The 15,004-nt window shown below is 34.7% G+C and overlaps 1 protein-coding gene and 1 long non-coding RNA gene across 4 annotated transcripts in view; one reads left to right on the top strand and one right to left on the bottom strand.

The window, feature by feature from the left end:
- The window catches only part of RAP1B (RAP1B, member of RAS oncogene family), a 43,607-nt gene extending 34,282 nt beyond the window's left edge, over positions 1-9,325 (top strand). For all 3 annotated transcript variants that reach the window (XM_081310310.1, XM_081310311.1, XM_081310309.1), the window contains 7 exons: positions 316-398; positions 1,383-1,451; positions 2,623-2,679; positions 3,798-3,938; positions 5,745-5,888; positions 6,377-6,493; positions 8,939-9,325. In XM_081310310.1, coding sequence (XP_081166436.1) covers positions 342-398; positions 1,383-1,451; positions 2,623-2,679; positions 3,798-3,938; positions 5,745-5,888; positions 6,377-6,463 — 555 coding nt within the window. In that variant the 5' untranslated portion in view covers positions 316-341 and the 3' untranslated portion in view covers positions 6,464-6,493; positions 8,939-9,325. The remainder of the gene's footprint in view (positions 1-315; positions 399-1,382; positions 1,452-2,622; positions 2,680-3,797; positions 3,939-5,744; positions 5,889-6,376; positions 6,494-8,938) is intronic.
- A 621-nt stretch (positions 9,326-9,946) lies between these two features.
- On the bottom strand, positions 9,947-14,689 carry LOC308657956. The gene is made up of 2 exons (XR_014024109.1): positions 13,658-14,689; positions 9,947-13,501 (listed from the first exon to the last, which is right to left on the bottom strand). It is a non-coding gene; the product is annotated as an uncharacterized lncRNA (long non-coding RNA).
- Positions 14,690-15,004: the final 315 nt, after the last annotated feature.

Here is a 15,004-nt window from a genome sequence, read left to right on the forward strand (position 1 = left end):
GGAGTTGTAGCTCAGTGATGGTGTATCTAGCACCTCAAAACAAACAAAAAGAAAACCCTTTATGTAGTACTGGAAGGTTCAGCTTGCCTGGCCTGAGTGGGGTCCTGGGTTTAATCCCCTCAGCACTATCCAAAAAAAAAAAAAAACTTTGTATAACAAAACAGATGATAAACTGCTTTGTATGTAGTCCCTGTCCTATCCCATTCATCTTTCTAGAGTGTAATATGTGTATGAACTAGTTGCACTAAAAATGAATTTATTTGTTTGAATGTCTTATTTATATAAAGCTTAAATTATTTTTTCTTCTTCAACAAGGTACTCAATTTTGACAAGTTTGCATCATGCGTGAATATAAGCTAGTCGTTCTTGGCTCAGGAGGGGTTGGAAAGTCTGCTCTGGTAAGTTATTCTCAAGGAACCTAACCTTTTCACACCAAGCTGTCTTTTTCTATTGAGTTTTAGGTTTCATTATTTGTATTTGTTAAAGTGATAATAACTTATGATGCAATATTGTATTTTTCTTATAGTTTAGTGAATTTTTAGTTATATCTGGCTGGATTATATTTGAGGTATGACAGAACATAGTTTGGGCTAAGTACAGAGAGTGAGAGCATATAAATATGTGTCTGCATTTGAGGACCAGATAGGAATGGGGATTTGGGGATTTTTCCTTGTGAGTAAGCTTATACTATATATATTATGTTAGAAATGTCAAAGCTTATAAAAAGTCATTTTCTTTCTCCCTGGTGAGTTAAACCATCTTACTTGGCCACTTCAGGTGGCCACCTAGCAAAGAATTTCATGTTTGAATCCAATTAAGTGTACATAATATGGTATGAACTACTTTTTCAATTGTATCTAAAGTAATGGAGAAGTATATTGATTGTAAGTTTATACATAAAACTATAATACCCAATGCTATGTAAATAGCTTTCATACTGGATTGTTTAGGAAATCTGCTCACAATAGGTAGGTGAATTCCTATGTCCGATAACACAGCATATGACAATAAAACAATGTGCAGACATTTTTAATTTAGTAATTGTCTCCCTACCTTTATATAGCAGCAAGTTTGGCCCCTGCTGCTTCACAAATATGGTGTTTCCTTTTCTACCTGTGTCCACAGTCTACAAAAACTCTTTCCTGCTCCCCAACTGTGAAATTACTTTGTCTTTGTACCTGATTCTAAGAAAGTCTGAGTGTGCTCAGCACAGATGCAATCTGGTTCTCCTCACCCCAACCCCATTCCCCAGATATCTTTGATCCTCGATTGGTTGAATGTGAGAATGTGGAACCCACAGATACAGAGGATCAAATGTAGAATATAATTTGCAAATTTGGATTTGTTCTTTAGATGTATAATGGTATGTTAATTTTTTTCAGACTGTACAATTTGTTCAAGGAATTTTTGTTGAAAAATATGATCCTACGATAGAAGATTCTTATAGAAAGGTAAGTCCTGATTTTTAGTAGAAATATAATAATTACGTTTTTTTAATAATTATTTTTTAGTCGTAGTTGGACACAATACCTGTATTTTTATTCTTTTTTTAATGTGGTGATGAGGATCGAACCCAGGGCCTCACACATGACAGGCGAGTGCTCTGCCATTGAGCCACAACCCCAGCCCAATGTTTTTATAATTATTGAATGTTTGTATACACAGTAGAATGAAGAGACAGTTAATTTAAAAATTAATGGGAAAAACTGTATTTCCTGGCATTGCATGTTAACAGTTTAGAGAATCATAAACATACATACATATTCACAAAGCTTTTAAGTTTAACCTGACCTCTGAATTGTTAATTTGACACAGACTTTAGAACCCATTTCAAGTTGCAGCCCCATGTTCCCTACCACTACTCCTAGAAAGATGAGTTGTTATTCTTTCAAACTAGAGATAGGAATACAGAAGTCTCCCTAGCCTTCCTACTTAATACTCCTTGAGAAAGTACTCCTGCTCACAATAGGTAGGTGAATTCCTATGTCCAATAACACAGCATATGACAATAAAACAATGTGCAGACATTTTTAATTTAGTAATTGTCTCCCTACCTTTATATAGCAGCCAGTTTGGCCCCTGCTGCTTCACAAATATGGTGTTTCCTTTTCTACCTATGTCCACAGTCTACAAAAACACTGGAAACTCCTTCCTGCTCCCCAACTGTGAAATTACTTTGTCTTTGACTTGATTCTAAATAACTTTTCCCCCCTAGGAAATATTAGGTGAAAAGAGGTACTGGAGATACGGAATTTATTTTTAGTTATGGCACTGCTTCCTTGCTATTAGAACACTTGTTTAAGAATGGTGAGGCAGTGTTGTTATCTAAAGAAAAGGGACCTCTAAAGAATAATGGGAGAGTTGATAGACAAAATCACTGTTGGTAGTATTGAAGTTATTGGTTGTTTTATTCTTTCATTTACTTGAACTATTTTGATATCATTTCTTATCCAGAATTAAGTGCTGAGTTGAATGATTTTGAGACCGAGGCTTGTTACTGCTCAATAATTACCTAGTAAAACTGCCATAATTTCCCTGTTTCTAATTTTAGCTTTTGTGTTTTATTTATTTAAGGTAGTCTTTTATATATATAAAAAATAAAGGTATTTTAATTTTTTCTAGCAAGTTGAAGTAGATGCACAACAATGTATGCTTGAAATCTTGGATACTGCAGGAACGGTATGTATGTAAACAAATTACCAAAGTTTATGCAGTTTGTACAATATTGATTTGTAAATGCTATTACTCTATATGCAAATATTAGTTTACTTAAGTATTACTTGAATCAATATTTAAAGCTATTATTTTCATAGTCTGGATTCTACTTTTTAAAATATTTTTAATTGCAGTGCATCAGTTGTTGAAGAATTTAGAAAAATTATTAGAATGACAATTTTCATAGTCTATATAATACTTTTTTCTTTTTGCATGTGTGTGGTGCTGGGGATTGAACCTAGGGCCTTGTACATGTGAGGCAAGCACTCTGCCAACTGAGTTATATCCCCAGCCCTCATTAATACTTTTAAGACAATATATTACCATATTTCAAATAATGTGTAAAATACTTGGGCATGCATTGTTCCTCAGTGGCACTGTACTGATTTCATTGATATCTTTCCTCCATCAAATTATTTATAGGCCAGTATATTAGTTCTTCCATTACAATTGTGAAATACCCAGGGCAGGCTTACTTTATAAAGAAATGAGATTTATTTTGGTTCACAATTCTGGAGGCACAAGTTCTAGGGATCACATTATTATGATGCCTTCTTTTGGACAGTCTGGAGGTAGTCCAGAGCATCACATAGCAAGAGACAAGGAACATGCAAGTATCCAAAGATAAAGGGAAGATTTATTCTGGGTATATGGTATGCATTCAGCTAATGTTTGAGTACCTGAGATATGCCAGACACTGTTCTTACCCTCGAATGCTCATAGTCTAGTGAAGGAGAAGTGTGAGGACGTGGCAAAATGTAGGTAAGCATTCTGATAGACCCACCTAACAGGAGTGTTGTGAGCTGGCTATAATTGTGGGATACAATTAGGAAGCGCTACACTTCATGATATATTTAAAAAGCTACCTTTAAGTAGCTTTTGGAGTTGGATATTTCTGTGCTATTTGAATATTTATTGCACACAATAAATATTTTTAAATAGGCTTCCAACTTTTCAAATAATAACTTGCTATGGACTAATTTTAAGAAGTGTTACAACTACAAAATCTTCATTGAGTTATAATCATAGATTTTAACTGTCAAAACATTCTGGTTTTTAATGTTCATTTCTTTGTACTATAGGAACAATTTACAGCAATGAGGGATTTGTACATGAAAAATGGACAAGGCTTTGCTTTAGTTTATTCCATCACTGCACAGTCCACCTTTAATGATTTACAAGATCTGAGAGAACAGATTCTTCGAGTTAAAGACACTGATGATGTAAGCTGACTTCCTAGTAATAACTTATTTCATATCCCTTACTATAGTGTATTGAATTTTAAAGTTTAAATTTAAATCAAATTTGAAGTTTGTGTATTGGGTTAAGGGTTCAGAACCTTTTTCTTTAAAAAAGGCACAAATGTATCTTTACATGTTTTCAAATATCATTATATTCCCTATTTTCTCATTATCTTGTGAAAATTAAATGTTATGCTTTTTTTTGGGGGGGGGGGGGACTGGGGATTGAACTCAGGGGCACTTAACCACTGAGTCATGTCCCCAGCCCTTTTTTGTGTTTTATTTAGAGACGGGGTCTCACTGAATTGCTTAGGGCCTGGCTAATTTGCTGGGTCTCACTGAATTGGTTAGGGCCTGGCTAATTTGCTGAAACTGGTTTTGAATTTACAGTCTTCTTGCCTCAGCCTCCTGAGCTGCTGGGATTACAGGCCTACACCACCACACCCAGCTAAACCCTTCTGTTTTTAAACAATGCATTTTGTGGAGAGGAATATGGGATGTAAATGTTATTAATAGAGCAAATAATCTTCTGGTCACATTTCTGGTAGATTTAAGAGCCTTTGAAATAAGGATTTGATTTATATAAATGTAAACATACCAAGCAGCAGTGACAGAGAAGGAGCATAATAATAATTTTAAAAGGAAGGCAGCCCTCTAGAACGTACTGTAATGCAGTTAATAAGAAACTTAAAGGAAATTATTTTAATTCTTCACTATCTGTAATAGTGATTCCTAAAATAAGTCATGCATCAGAATTATCTGTAGAACTGGTTAAAACATAAATTGCTGGCCCAACCACCTCAGAATTTGACTCAGAAGACCTATAATAGAACCCTGAATTGTGCATTTCCAACAAATGTCCAGGTGATGTTGATGCTACACGATAAGAAATGTTGTACTGTACTTTAATTAGAGCTAATATTATAAGAGTTGAGACACACTGATGGTAAATGCTGCCATTTTCTGAACAAGGAAGTTTGGGGAAAGTCTACATTTTTATTTTCCTATCACTTGCATTAAACAAATATTTATTAAATACCTCATAAAAAGCCAGAATTCTTGAGGTTTTGTTTGGATTTATTTTCCACAAAATACTTTTGAAAACTGATTTGAAAATGATTGGTAGTGGTTTGGTAGAATAAGCATTATTTTTGCCTATAGTGTTCTTTTAAAATTACAAATATCACATAATGCAAACACACTGTGCCATTAATAATGGCCTTGATTTTTAGTAAATTAAGTTGATTAAACCTTCTGACTATTTAATATCAGATTACATGAGAAACTAAAAATTCTACTTTGGGGGCCAAATTTCTCCTTTATTTACTTTCACAGTAACTCCTTTGTATTTCCTTTTATAAAGGTTGTATTTTTTTTTGATTACCATAATTATTTGTAAATCCATTGTGTTATACGTTTTAACCCTCTTTTGTAAGTATGACATTCATTGTTTTCTAAAATTTTTTTGTTAAAAGTTCTTACTTGTATCTATATTGCCTAGGTTATGTCCATTTTAGTTCCCTTTGGAATTATCCTTTAACATCTCCATGAGAAGAGAAGGCAGTGGAAATAATTGACAGTGCAGTTGACCTGAAAGCCAATAATAGTTCATTCAGTCTTACAAATTAATGTTGTTAAGGCTTTCATATTTTAAGTGTAAACTTTATTACATATTGTATCTGACACCATAGGAAAAGTAATCTTTAAGGTTAACTCTTAGAATTCTTTTTATTTGAATTTGTTAATATACATACTTATTTATTTTTATTCTCACAAATGTCTTTTTAGGTTCCCATGATTCTGGTTGGTAATAAGTGTGACTTGGAAGATGAAAGAGTTGTAGGAAAGGAACAAGGTCAAAATCTAGCAAGACAGTGGAACAACTGTGCATTCTTAGAATCTTCTGCAAAATCAAAAATAAATGTTAATGAGGTATGGTCAGATACTAAAAGTAGTTTTTTATTTTGATTATTTAAAATTAATGGAAAAATGTGGGGGGGTGTGTTTAATACAACTCAAACTTAATATGTATTCAGGGTGATATGTTGATCTTATAGGCAGAAAAATTCTTGTTAAATATATGTATATAAATAAGTAACAGTACTATTTCAGTTATTAAATGCTTGTGCACTTAAATTTTATCCCAAGAAAGGAAGGTTAGATAGAATATAGAACTGGGAAAGACAGGTTAACTCATCATGAAGAATGTTATGTAAAAGAGAAAACTTCAAAAAGGCATTCTTGGATTATATGAACTTAATTTAAGGAGAACAATTTTAACCCCCTCCAAGTGAACTTGGCACTTATAAGAATGCTCGGTTTTACTTTCTTGTTTCCTAGTGGTACATTTATATCCTTGGAAGTGTCCATTTTTTTCATTTCACTTTTTCAGTTTTGGGGTTTTTGTAATATGTTTGCAGATCTTTTATGACCTAGTGCGGCAAATTAACAGAAAAACTCCAGTGCCTGGGAAGGCCCGCAAAAAGTCATCGTGTCAGCTGCTTTAATATATTGAATGCATTGTAGCTCTGAGCCAGGTATGTTGATTTATCTTTCCTCTAATTGTTAATCCCTCAGCTTCATTAAGGACACTGTCAGGAAAGCAAGTGGAGTTTTGGTTTTTGTTAGCTCTAAAAAGTAGATGGTTACATTCATGAATTAGTTTGATATCTTGTTAAGGAAAATAATTATTTCATTTACTTATCATCAGAAATAAGGTATTCTATGTAAATGACCAGATATTCTAAATAAGTTTATTCAGGGAATGGGTTGTACCTTAGTGATAGAGCACTCACTGGCACCTATGAGGCCCTGGGATTAGAACCCAGCCCTACCAAAAAAAGAATTCCCATTTATATAAGTGATAGGACACTGGTTGGTGCAGGCAATATAATGGTAAAGGAGACCTGCCTTATCTCCTTGCCTCTTAATTAAGTGTGATGGAAGAGAGAGACAAACAGTTGCAAAATGTCATAAATGAGAGTAAATCTAATGTAGTACTAAAAAACCCTGACACATTTACCGTGTGCCCAGCACTCTTTTTAAGGATCCCTATCTGTATATTAATTGAATTCTCACAACAATCCTCTGGAATGATGACGATGATGATGATGATGATTGTTATTATTCCCACATTATGGAGGTGGGAACTGTCACCTGTTAGTGAATAGCAGAGCCAGAATTTGAATAGGCAGTCTGATTTCTGAGTGCTGTGATGATGGGTACTGTGGGAGCATATAATTGGGGCACCAAATGTGTAAGAAATCAGGAATGTCAGTCAAAAGTAGGAGACATTAAGCTGAGATCTGAAGGACAAGTGGAAGTTAGCTGTATTGGGCTGGAGGGTTCCCAGACAGAAAAGCACTAACATAACCAAGAGATGTGAGCAAAAAAAAAAAAAAACTGAGCACACATGTTTTTATGTATATTTTTGAAAACAGTCATATTAAATAGGATTGATACTTGTAAACAGTTAGATCAGTTCCTGGTACATAATGAACATTCAAACCATTAGCTGCTACTTTTACCAATAAAACTGGTTTCCTGTTCAGTTATTACTAAGGCATTATTTCACTGTACTCTTATCCCTGAGAATTTTTAACTTTTGTGACTGTTTCCCCCAGTGTTAAATGGGCCCATAGTGTCATTATCTTTTTACAGTATATGTCCCTGTTGTGCAGTTAGGGTCCTCCGTTTAGTAATAGATCCTCTTATAATGATAATCTCTCATACCTGACTGAATGTTCATTCTTACTTGCATCACATATGTGCCCGAGCTTATATACTCCCATCTGTCCTTTCCAATTTGCTACTTTCAGTCTGCTAAGTTTTAGAAAATTACATTACAAACCTCATTCAAACTAGAATAAAGACCTAAGGTTCTAGGTATTTGTGAAAATAGTTTCAGCAGCCACATGTGTATTTACATGTGCTTGGAAACAAGTCTGATCCCCAGAAAAATGGAGTTTAAAAAAAAAATTTATTTTAAAAGCTTAGGCATATATGTAGAAGGTCACCGGAAGTAAATAAATATTCCACAGTTCAGATTTTACTTCTTTTACATTACAAATATTATTTTAAAACTTTAGTTTTCTCTAAGGAAAAATTAATGTGATTTTCAGTACAGTACCACTTTTTTGATATCTAAAATTTGCCAAAATCTATGAATACAAAATTTGGAAGTAATGTAACTCAACTATAAAGTGGTAAAAAACATCATGAGATAAATTCTAAAAAGGTACGAATCAAAGTACTGAAATAGCATGGGGCCACTTAACATAAGAAATAGCCACAGGTATTAAATATTGCCTCTCTGAACCTAGATTTTACTGCTTTTTAAGAGTAAGGAAGTAAAGTCTCATACTAGAAACCCTGGTTTTCAAGAGAGTAGCAAAATAGACTTCATCTTTTTGGAATGCAAAGGTGAAAATGTCTTTACTCTGAGTTATGGTACGTTGTCATTCATGTAATGACTGAAACAAGAGTCTGTAGTGTATTTCTAATATTACAAAAATGTTGGGGGTTGGGGGTGTCATTTGGTGGTAGAGCACTTGCCCAGCACATAAGAGGCACTGGGTTCAATCCTCAGATCACATAAAAAAAATAAATAAGGGCTGGGGTTGTGACTCAGTGGTAGAGTGCTTGCCTCGCATGCGTGAGGCCCTGAATTTGATCCTCAGCACCACATTAAAAAAAAAAATTAAATAAAAAATAAAGATATTTTAAAAATAAATAAATATAAAATAAAGTTACTAAACAGAAAGTTTAAAAAAAAAGTTGGGGCTGGGGTTGTGATTCAGTGGTATGCCAAGCATGTGTGTGAGGTAATCCTCGCACCATATAAAAATAAATAAAATAAAGGTATTGTGTCTATCTACAACAACAAAAAAAAATTCTTTTTTTTTTTTAATGTTGTTTTACTGTTTCCTTTAGATCTTTAATACACTGGGTTCAATTAATTTTTTTTTCCTTTCTTTTAAAAGGTCTGAAGAACTGTTGCCCAATTCAACAGTGCCAGCATTCCAACTTTGTTAAACCTACCAACATCTTATATGGACTTTCCTGTGGTGGTACCCTTTAAGAGGCGGATGAAAGCTACTATATCAGTTTGCACATTCTAATCACTTTTCAGTATCACAAGAGAGATTTTTACTTATATAATAGTCCTAGAGTATGCAGCTGGTAAAACCAGAGGCTACATCCAGTATTACTGCTAAGAGACATTCTTCATCCACCAATGTTGTACATGTATGAAAATGGTGTACTGTATACTTTAACACACCCCATACTTTGTATTGGAGAGTACAATAATGTAAATCCTGAAAGCACCACTATTTTAGCATAATAAAAGAAAGTCCAAAGAGCTCCTATATAGACTACTCCAGATAAACTTTGCTTCTTTGATACTTGTAGCTTATTGTAATTTTTTTTAAATCCAAGGTCATTATCATTGTATTGTATAAAATAAGCGCTTTGATTAACACAGCTATATAGTTTTTTTTTAATTTTTCAAAAACCTGTGGAGACAGTGATCTTGTCTTTAAAATATAGTCCTTTCAGTATGATGTCTTAGATTAAAGACGTTGCCTTTAATATCTGTTGGGAAGGAAATGTCCAGACTTTTCAAATCTCCTTATTATGTGTTTCCCTTTTTTGTTTACATAGGGAACAATGTTTGTAGTTGTGTGTACAGTGGGGGTCTACAACAAGAAGTGTATATTTTCAACAATTTTTTAATGATTTAACAAATTTTGTAAATCATTTTCAGGCTTCTGCAGCTGTAGATTCTCACTGTGAATCCCTTGCTTGCTCATGCATAAGTGTATTTGCAATACCAAATATACAGGTTTAGTATTTTTGCCTGTTAGTGATTGTTTCACATGTGTAACGTTTTGGTTGAGATGTTAAATGGTGGACGAGTACTGTGGATGTGAATGTGGGAAGTAATTTTAATCATGTATAATTGGTCACAAGGCCTAATTTGCAGTAACTATTGCTGTTTTATTTAACAATGCCTTGTTGCTTTGTATGCATTAACGTTTGGGTGTAAAGATTGTGTGTCTATCCAACAGGGAGCCACAGTATTTAAATTGACCAACCTAATGTTACAACTACTTTGAGGTGGCCAAATGTAAACTAAAAGCCTTAATTAAAGTGGTGCAATTTTGTATAACTTAGCATCAGTAGTTCAATAAATTTGGATTGCCATGCAAGGGCTTGCATTATAATTACTTGCCACTTGAATGTGTTTTGTGTAATGTTTTAACAGTGCTAGTAAATAAATATGGGTTTACCTTCTTTTTAAATGTAATAGGTGTTATTTTACACATTGTGATTTCATAATTTAACATGAGTAAACTAGACTAATTAATTCCAGAAAAAATGTGTGAAAGGTCTGGGGTTGTGCTCAATGGCAGACCACTTGCCTAGCACATGTGAGGCACTGGGTTCAATCCCCAGCACCACGTTAAAAAAAAAAAAAAAACTAAATAAACAAAGGTATTATGTCCATCTACAACTAAAACATTTTTTAAAAATTAGTGAATGATGGCAGGGTTTTTTTCTGTATTTGAAGATTCACGTAACCACCTTTTGAGCTTTTCTTTGAGAAAGAATTTTGTAAATCAAGCAATATTAGTTATGAATAAATGCTTTTGGGTGAAGAAGGATTGAAAATACTTTGCATGCTAAACTGTGGATCCCTCCCCCCCCCCCCCATTGGTACTGGGGATTGAACTCAGGGGCACCTAACCATTGAGCCACATCCCCAGCCCTATTTTGTATTTTATTTAGAAGCAGGGTTTCACTGAGTTGCTTAGTGCCTTGCTTTTGCTGAGGCTGGCTTTGAACTTGTGATCCTCTGCCTTAGCCTTAGCCTCCTGAGCTGCTAGGATTACAGGTGTGTGCCATGGTGCCCAGCCGGATTTTTTAAATACAGAATGAAGTTATAATATACATAAAAATAAATAAACAATATAAAGTTATTGTGTCCATCTACAGCCCCCCCCCCCCCAAAGAAAGAATGGTTATAAAAATCTTTGAATGATATGGACTTGAGTACAACTTTGTTTTTAGAGATCTTTGTGCTATAAGTCAATTCTGTGGAATTTGTAAAAGGGCTTTTCAGTTTTTTCATAGTATTTACCAGCCACTGGAGTAATTAATTAGTAGTACCTTCTTGTACACTAATCCCCTAAATACATGTTATTTGACTGGGACAGTAAAGGCTTTCATTTCAAAGAGACAAAGTCTTAACTTACATATTTAACTCACAGAGTTTCATGTATGGAAAGGCCTAAAGAAAAAAACAACATGTTTTTGCAGAAGCTCCTACTTATGAGAGACTGTTTTTATAACCTGGTGGGGGGGGGGGTTGGATTAAGCCCCCAAAAGTAGGGCTGGAACACTAAAAATCCAATGAGGGTACCATCATTATTTCTGTTATCATTAGCAAATGTTTATTGTCTATCAATTATAGGCATGCACCACCATGCCTGGCAACTACCACTTGATTTTGTTGTGAACCTAGCTTCATTATGAACCTAGTTTTATCTGATTTTCTTCAAGAATGACGTAGATGTGAATTATCCAAATTCAGCCTTTGGTTCAAAATGAAGAGCTTTTTCTAAAAACCGTCACAGATCTTATAGGATTTTTATTTTTCTATTTATAGTGTTATAGTTTGGAATCCCTGTGAGCATTAGTTTCAGAAAAGGAAACTAATACTGCTAAACTTTGTAATGTGCAGTGTACAAGGCTAGGGGCAGAGAGAAGTAGGAAGGAGTAAGTGACATTACTTATAAACTTAGTCTCTGCTGGTATGTTGTTCAGTGAGTCATTGGTAGGACAAACCAGTAATAAATTATCAAATCTTAGTAACTTCTAACCATACAGTTCATGCTCTATTACTCATACTAAAGTGACTAGTATTAAAAAGTTGTACATTTTATTTTAAAATACAAAAACTATTTTATTTATATTCCCAACTATTAGATACAGTTGTCTATTAAGAGGTCAATGTTAATTCAGTATATTCCCTGAGGAAATCAACCAATAATGGAGAACTACAGGACTGCAGAAAATGCAGTGCAATCAGAAGGGTATGGTACAGAGTAGATAGTTAACAGGGACCCTCTTCTGTACCAAATGGGAGTAATATAACTAAAGCAACAGATTTGACTGCTCTATAAATAATGGCCCAGGGAGGGTTGATGGTGGAGCAAGAGTTGACCCAGTTTGGAAGCTATTTGGTCCGTAAGCTGTGGTGAGAGTGGAAATCCAAGAAACTGCAGAGGAATAACTAGGGAACTGGTTGATGGCGTAGATGCAGGGGTGGGGGGGAGGGGCGGCGGGGGAATGAGATGTCTAATAATAGCAGAAACAAGAGTTTACCATCAGTGAAGATAATTAAAATAAAGAGGCTCTCAAGGAATTGTAGTTTTGAGTGCATCAAGAAAAGTTTGGGGTAGGATGAAGTTTAGATTAAGTAAAATATATTTTGATTTGTACTGGTAGCCAAATTTGAACAGTTGTCCCTTGAAGTTATTGATATAACAGGAAGCAACTGAAACTGTGAATAAAATTATTTTCATAAGAATTAAGCATAAAAAAAAAGAAAACCTGGCATAAGCAAGCCTTGAATGGGAAGAAAGGTTACATTTTAAAGGTATTCAATTACAAAGACAAGGGCAGAGAAGAAAGCAAATAGCTCTGTAGTAACTGAGAATTCTGCATCTTTAGCAAGCAGCAAGATACTATTGTTCCTTTCTACTTGGTTATGTACTATAGGCCAGCAGCCATTTCCTTCTCTAGACATGTCATAATTTATACCTCTCAATGTACCTTATTAGTGATGGATTGGCTTCTAAAGAGATAATAGGACAATTTTAGAAATGCCATTCCAGGGTGCTGGAGATACAGCTCAGTTGGTAGAGTGCTTGCCTCACATACACAAGGCCCTGGGTTCAATACTCAGCACCACCACCAAAAAAAAAAAAAAAAAAAATGCCATTCTCTAGTACCAAGTTTTTGTATATTCGTGCTGCAACTAAATCAGTTTCACAGCTAGTGCTGGCAATCCATTCAAATTCAGTTGCACCAAAGCCTTAAGTAATCTCAAATATATGTCATTGCAGTATGTCTCTACCTACTTTCTTGATAATATAGACATTTTTTCTCTCATTTTTCATAACTGATATTTCGGTACTTTACACAAAATGTTAGGAAGATAAATCCTTATTAACTGGATTCTCACATTGCTCTATTTCATATTATCTTCTGGGGGAAAAAGTATTTGTGTCCTAAACAGTATTTGTTAGTTTCTTATAACTGATCTAACAAATTTGATGGTTTAAAGCATCGGAAATGTACCCAGTTCTGGAGGCCAAAATTTCAAAATCAGTTGTCATGGTTGCCTTCCCCCTAGAATTCTAGGAAAGAACCATTCCTTGGCATTACACCAACTCGCTCCTGTCTCTGCTCCATCCTCATATCTCTTTAATGTGTCTAATACCCCTCTTCCTTTCTCTTACAAGGCAGTTTAGAGCCTTTCTTTTTTTTTTTTTTAAATATTTATTTATTTTTTTAGTTATTGGCGGACACAACATCTTTGTTGGTATGTGGTGCTGAGGCTCGAACCCGGGCCGCACGCATGCCAGACAAGCGTGCTACTGCTTGAGCCACATCCCCAGCCCGTTTAGAGCCTTTCTTGATTATTCAGGATAATCTCACCTCAAGACCCTTAGCATACTTCCAAAGACCCTGTTTTCAAATGATGGAAACATTTTACAAGAGGGGACTGGGATGTGGACATAATCTTTGGGAGACATTATCAGCCAACTCACATGGTGTTTACTAATTTAACAAAATTTAGCTTAAGTCTACTTCAGGGTAACCTAAAATATTCTGAGCTGAATCGGCAGAACTTGGAGTCTCCTAGAGAGCCCCTGAGGATGTGGCAAAGCCATAGGGGTAAACTACAGAGATTTTTCTAAGGGAAATTTAGGATCAAGTGAGATTTCAAGGAGTTATAAGAGGTCCAGTCTGAGCTAGTTCCACAATTTCAGAACCAGTATAGTAGCTATGGAGCTGTTAACCATTGTCATCCCCTTGGAATTACTTTCTACTTGTATTAGTATACATTCTCTCCATGTTTCATATTTTCAATGATAGCCAAACTCCCCCCTTCCACTGATTTTGATTTAAGGAGTAATATAAATTGTAAGCTTCATTTTGCTTTTTATTTTCAGACATGTCCAGAGGGTTTTACCCTCCACTTTACCTTCCCTCCATCTTTAATCAGACATATCTGATCCATATTAGAAGAAAACGTGTGCTTCTGAGACCAAATAATGGTGTTTGTAAGATTTTGCTCTGCACTGAATTGATTGGTTTATTTACTGTTTCAGTATTCTTTTGAGAGAAATGGACAGAATTAAATGATAAAAACTAATCTGGTTGGGATGGAACACATTGAATATTTGAACAAGTTCGTAGTTTGAGGGTATTTATACACAACCAAGGTTAGGGCTGTAACCACTTCTCAAAAGTAAATGGTGACCTTCCTCAGATAGTCCATTTGTCCATTAATTGTTTTAAGTAATGGTATAGAAAGGTTGTAACCTTCTATGTGGTTTACATGTTTAAGATGTCGTCTTAGAGATCCTAAAAGCTGATCCAGTCATTCTCTATTGAAGCTATTATTTTATTTTTTTTTTAAAGAGAGAGAAGAGAATTTTATTTTTTTATTTTTTATTTTTTTAAAGAGAGAGTGAGAGAATTTTTAATATTTATTTTTTAGTTCTCGGCGGACACAACATCTTTGTTGGTATGTGGTGCTGAGGATCGAACCCAGGCCGCACGCATGCCAGGCAAGCACGCTACCAGTTGAGCCACATCCCCAGCCCAAAGCTATTATTTTAAAAGTTCTCACTTCTTTTGTTCTTTCCTTTTAATTTTGACTTCAGTAAAGCATGACTTAGATCATAAGATTTCAACTGGATACTTTATTAGAGTATTGTATTAAGGCACTAATGCTTCCTGAAATTCTT

This window comes from Spermophilus citellus, assembly GCF_964194105.1.
Source record: "Spermophilus citellus genome assembly, chromosome: 10".
Classification (NCBI taxonomy): domain Eukaryota; kingdom Metazoa; phylum Chordata; class Mammalia; order Rodentia; family Sciuridae; genus Spermophilus; species Spermophilus citellus.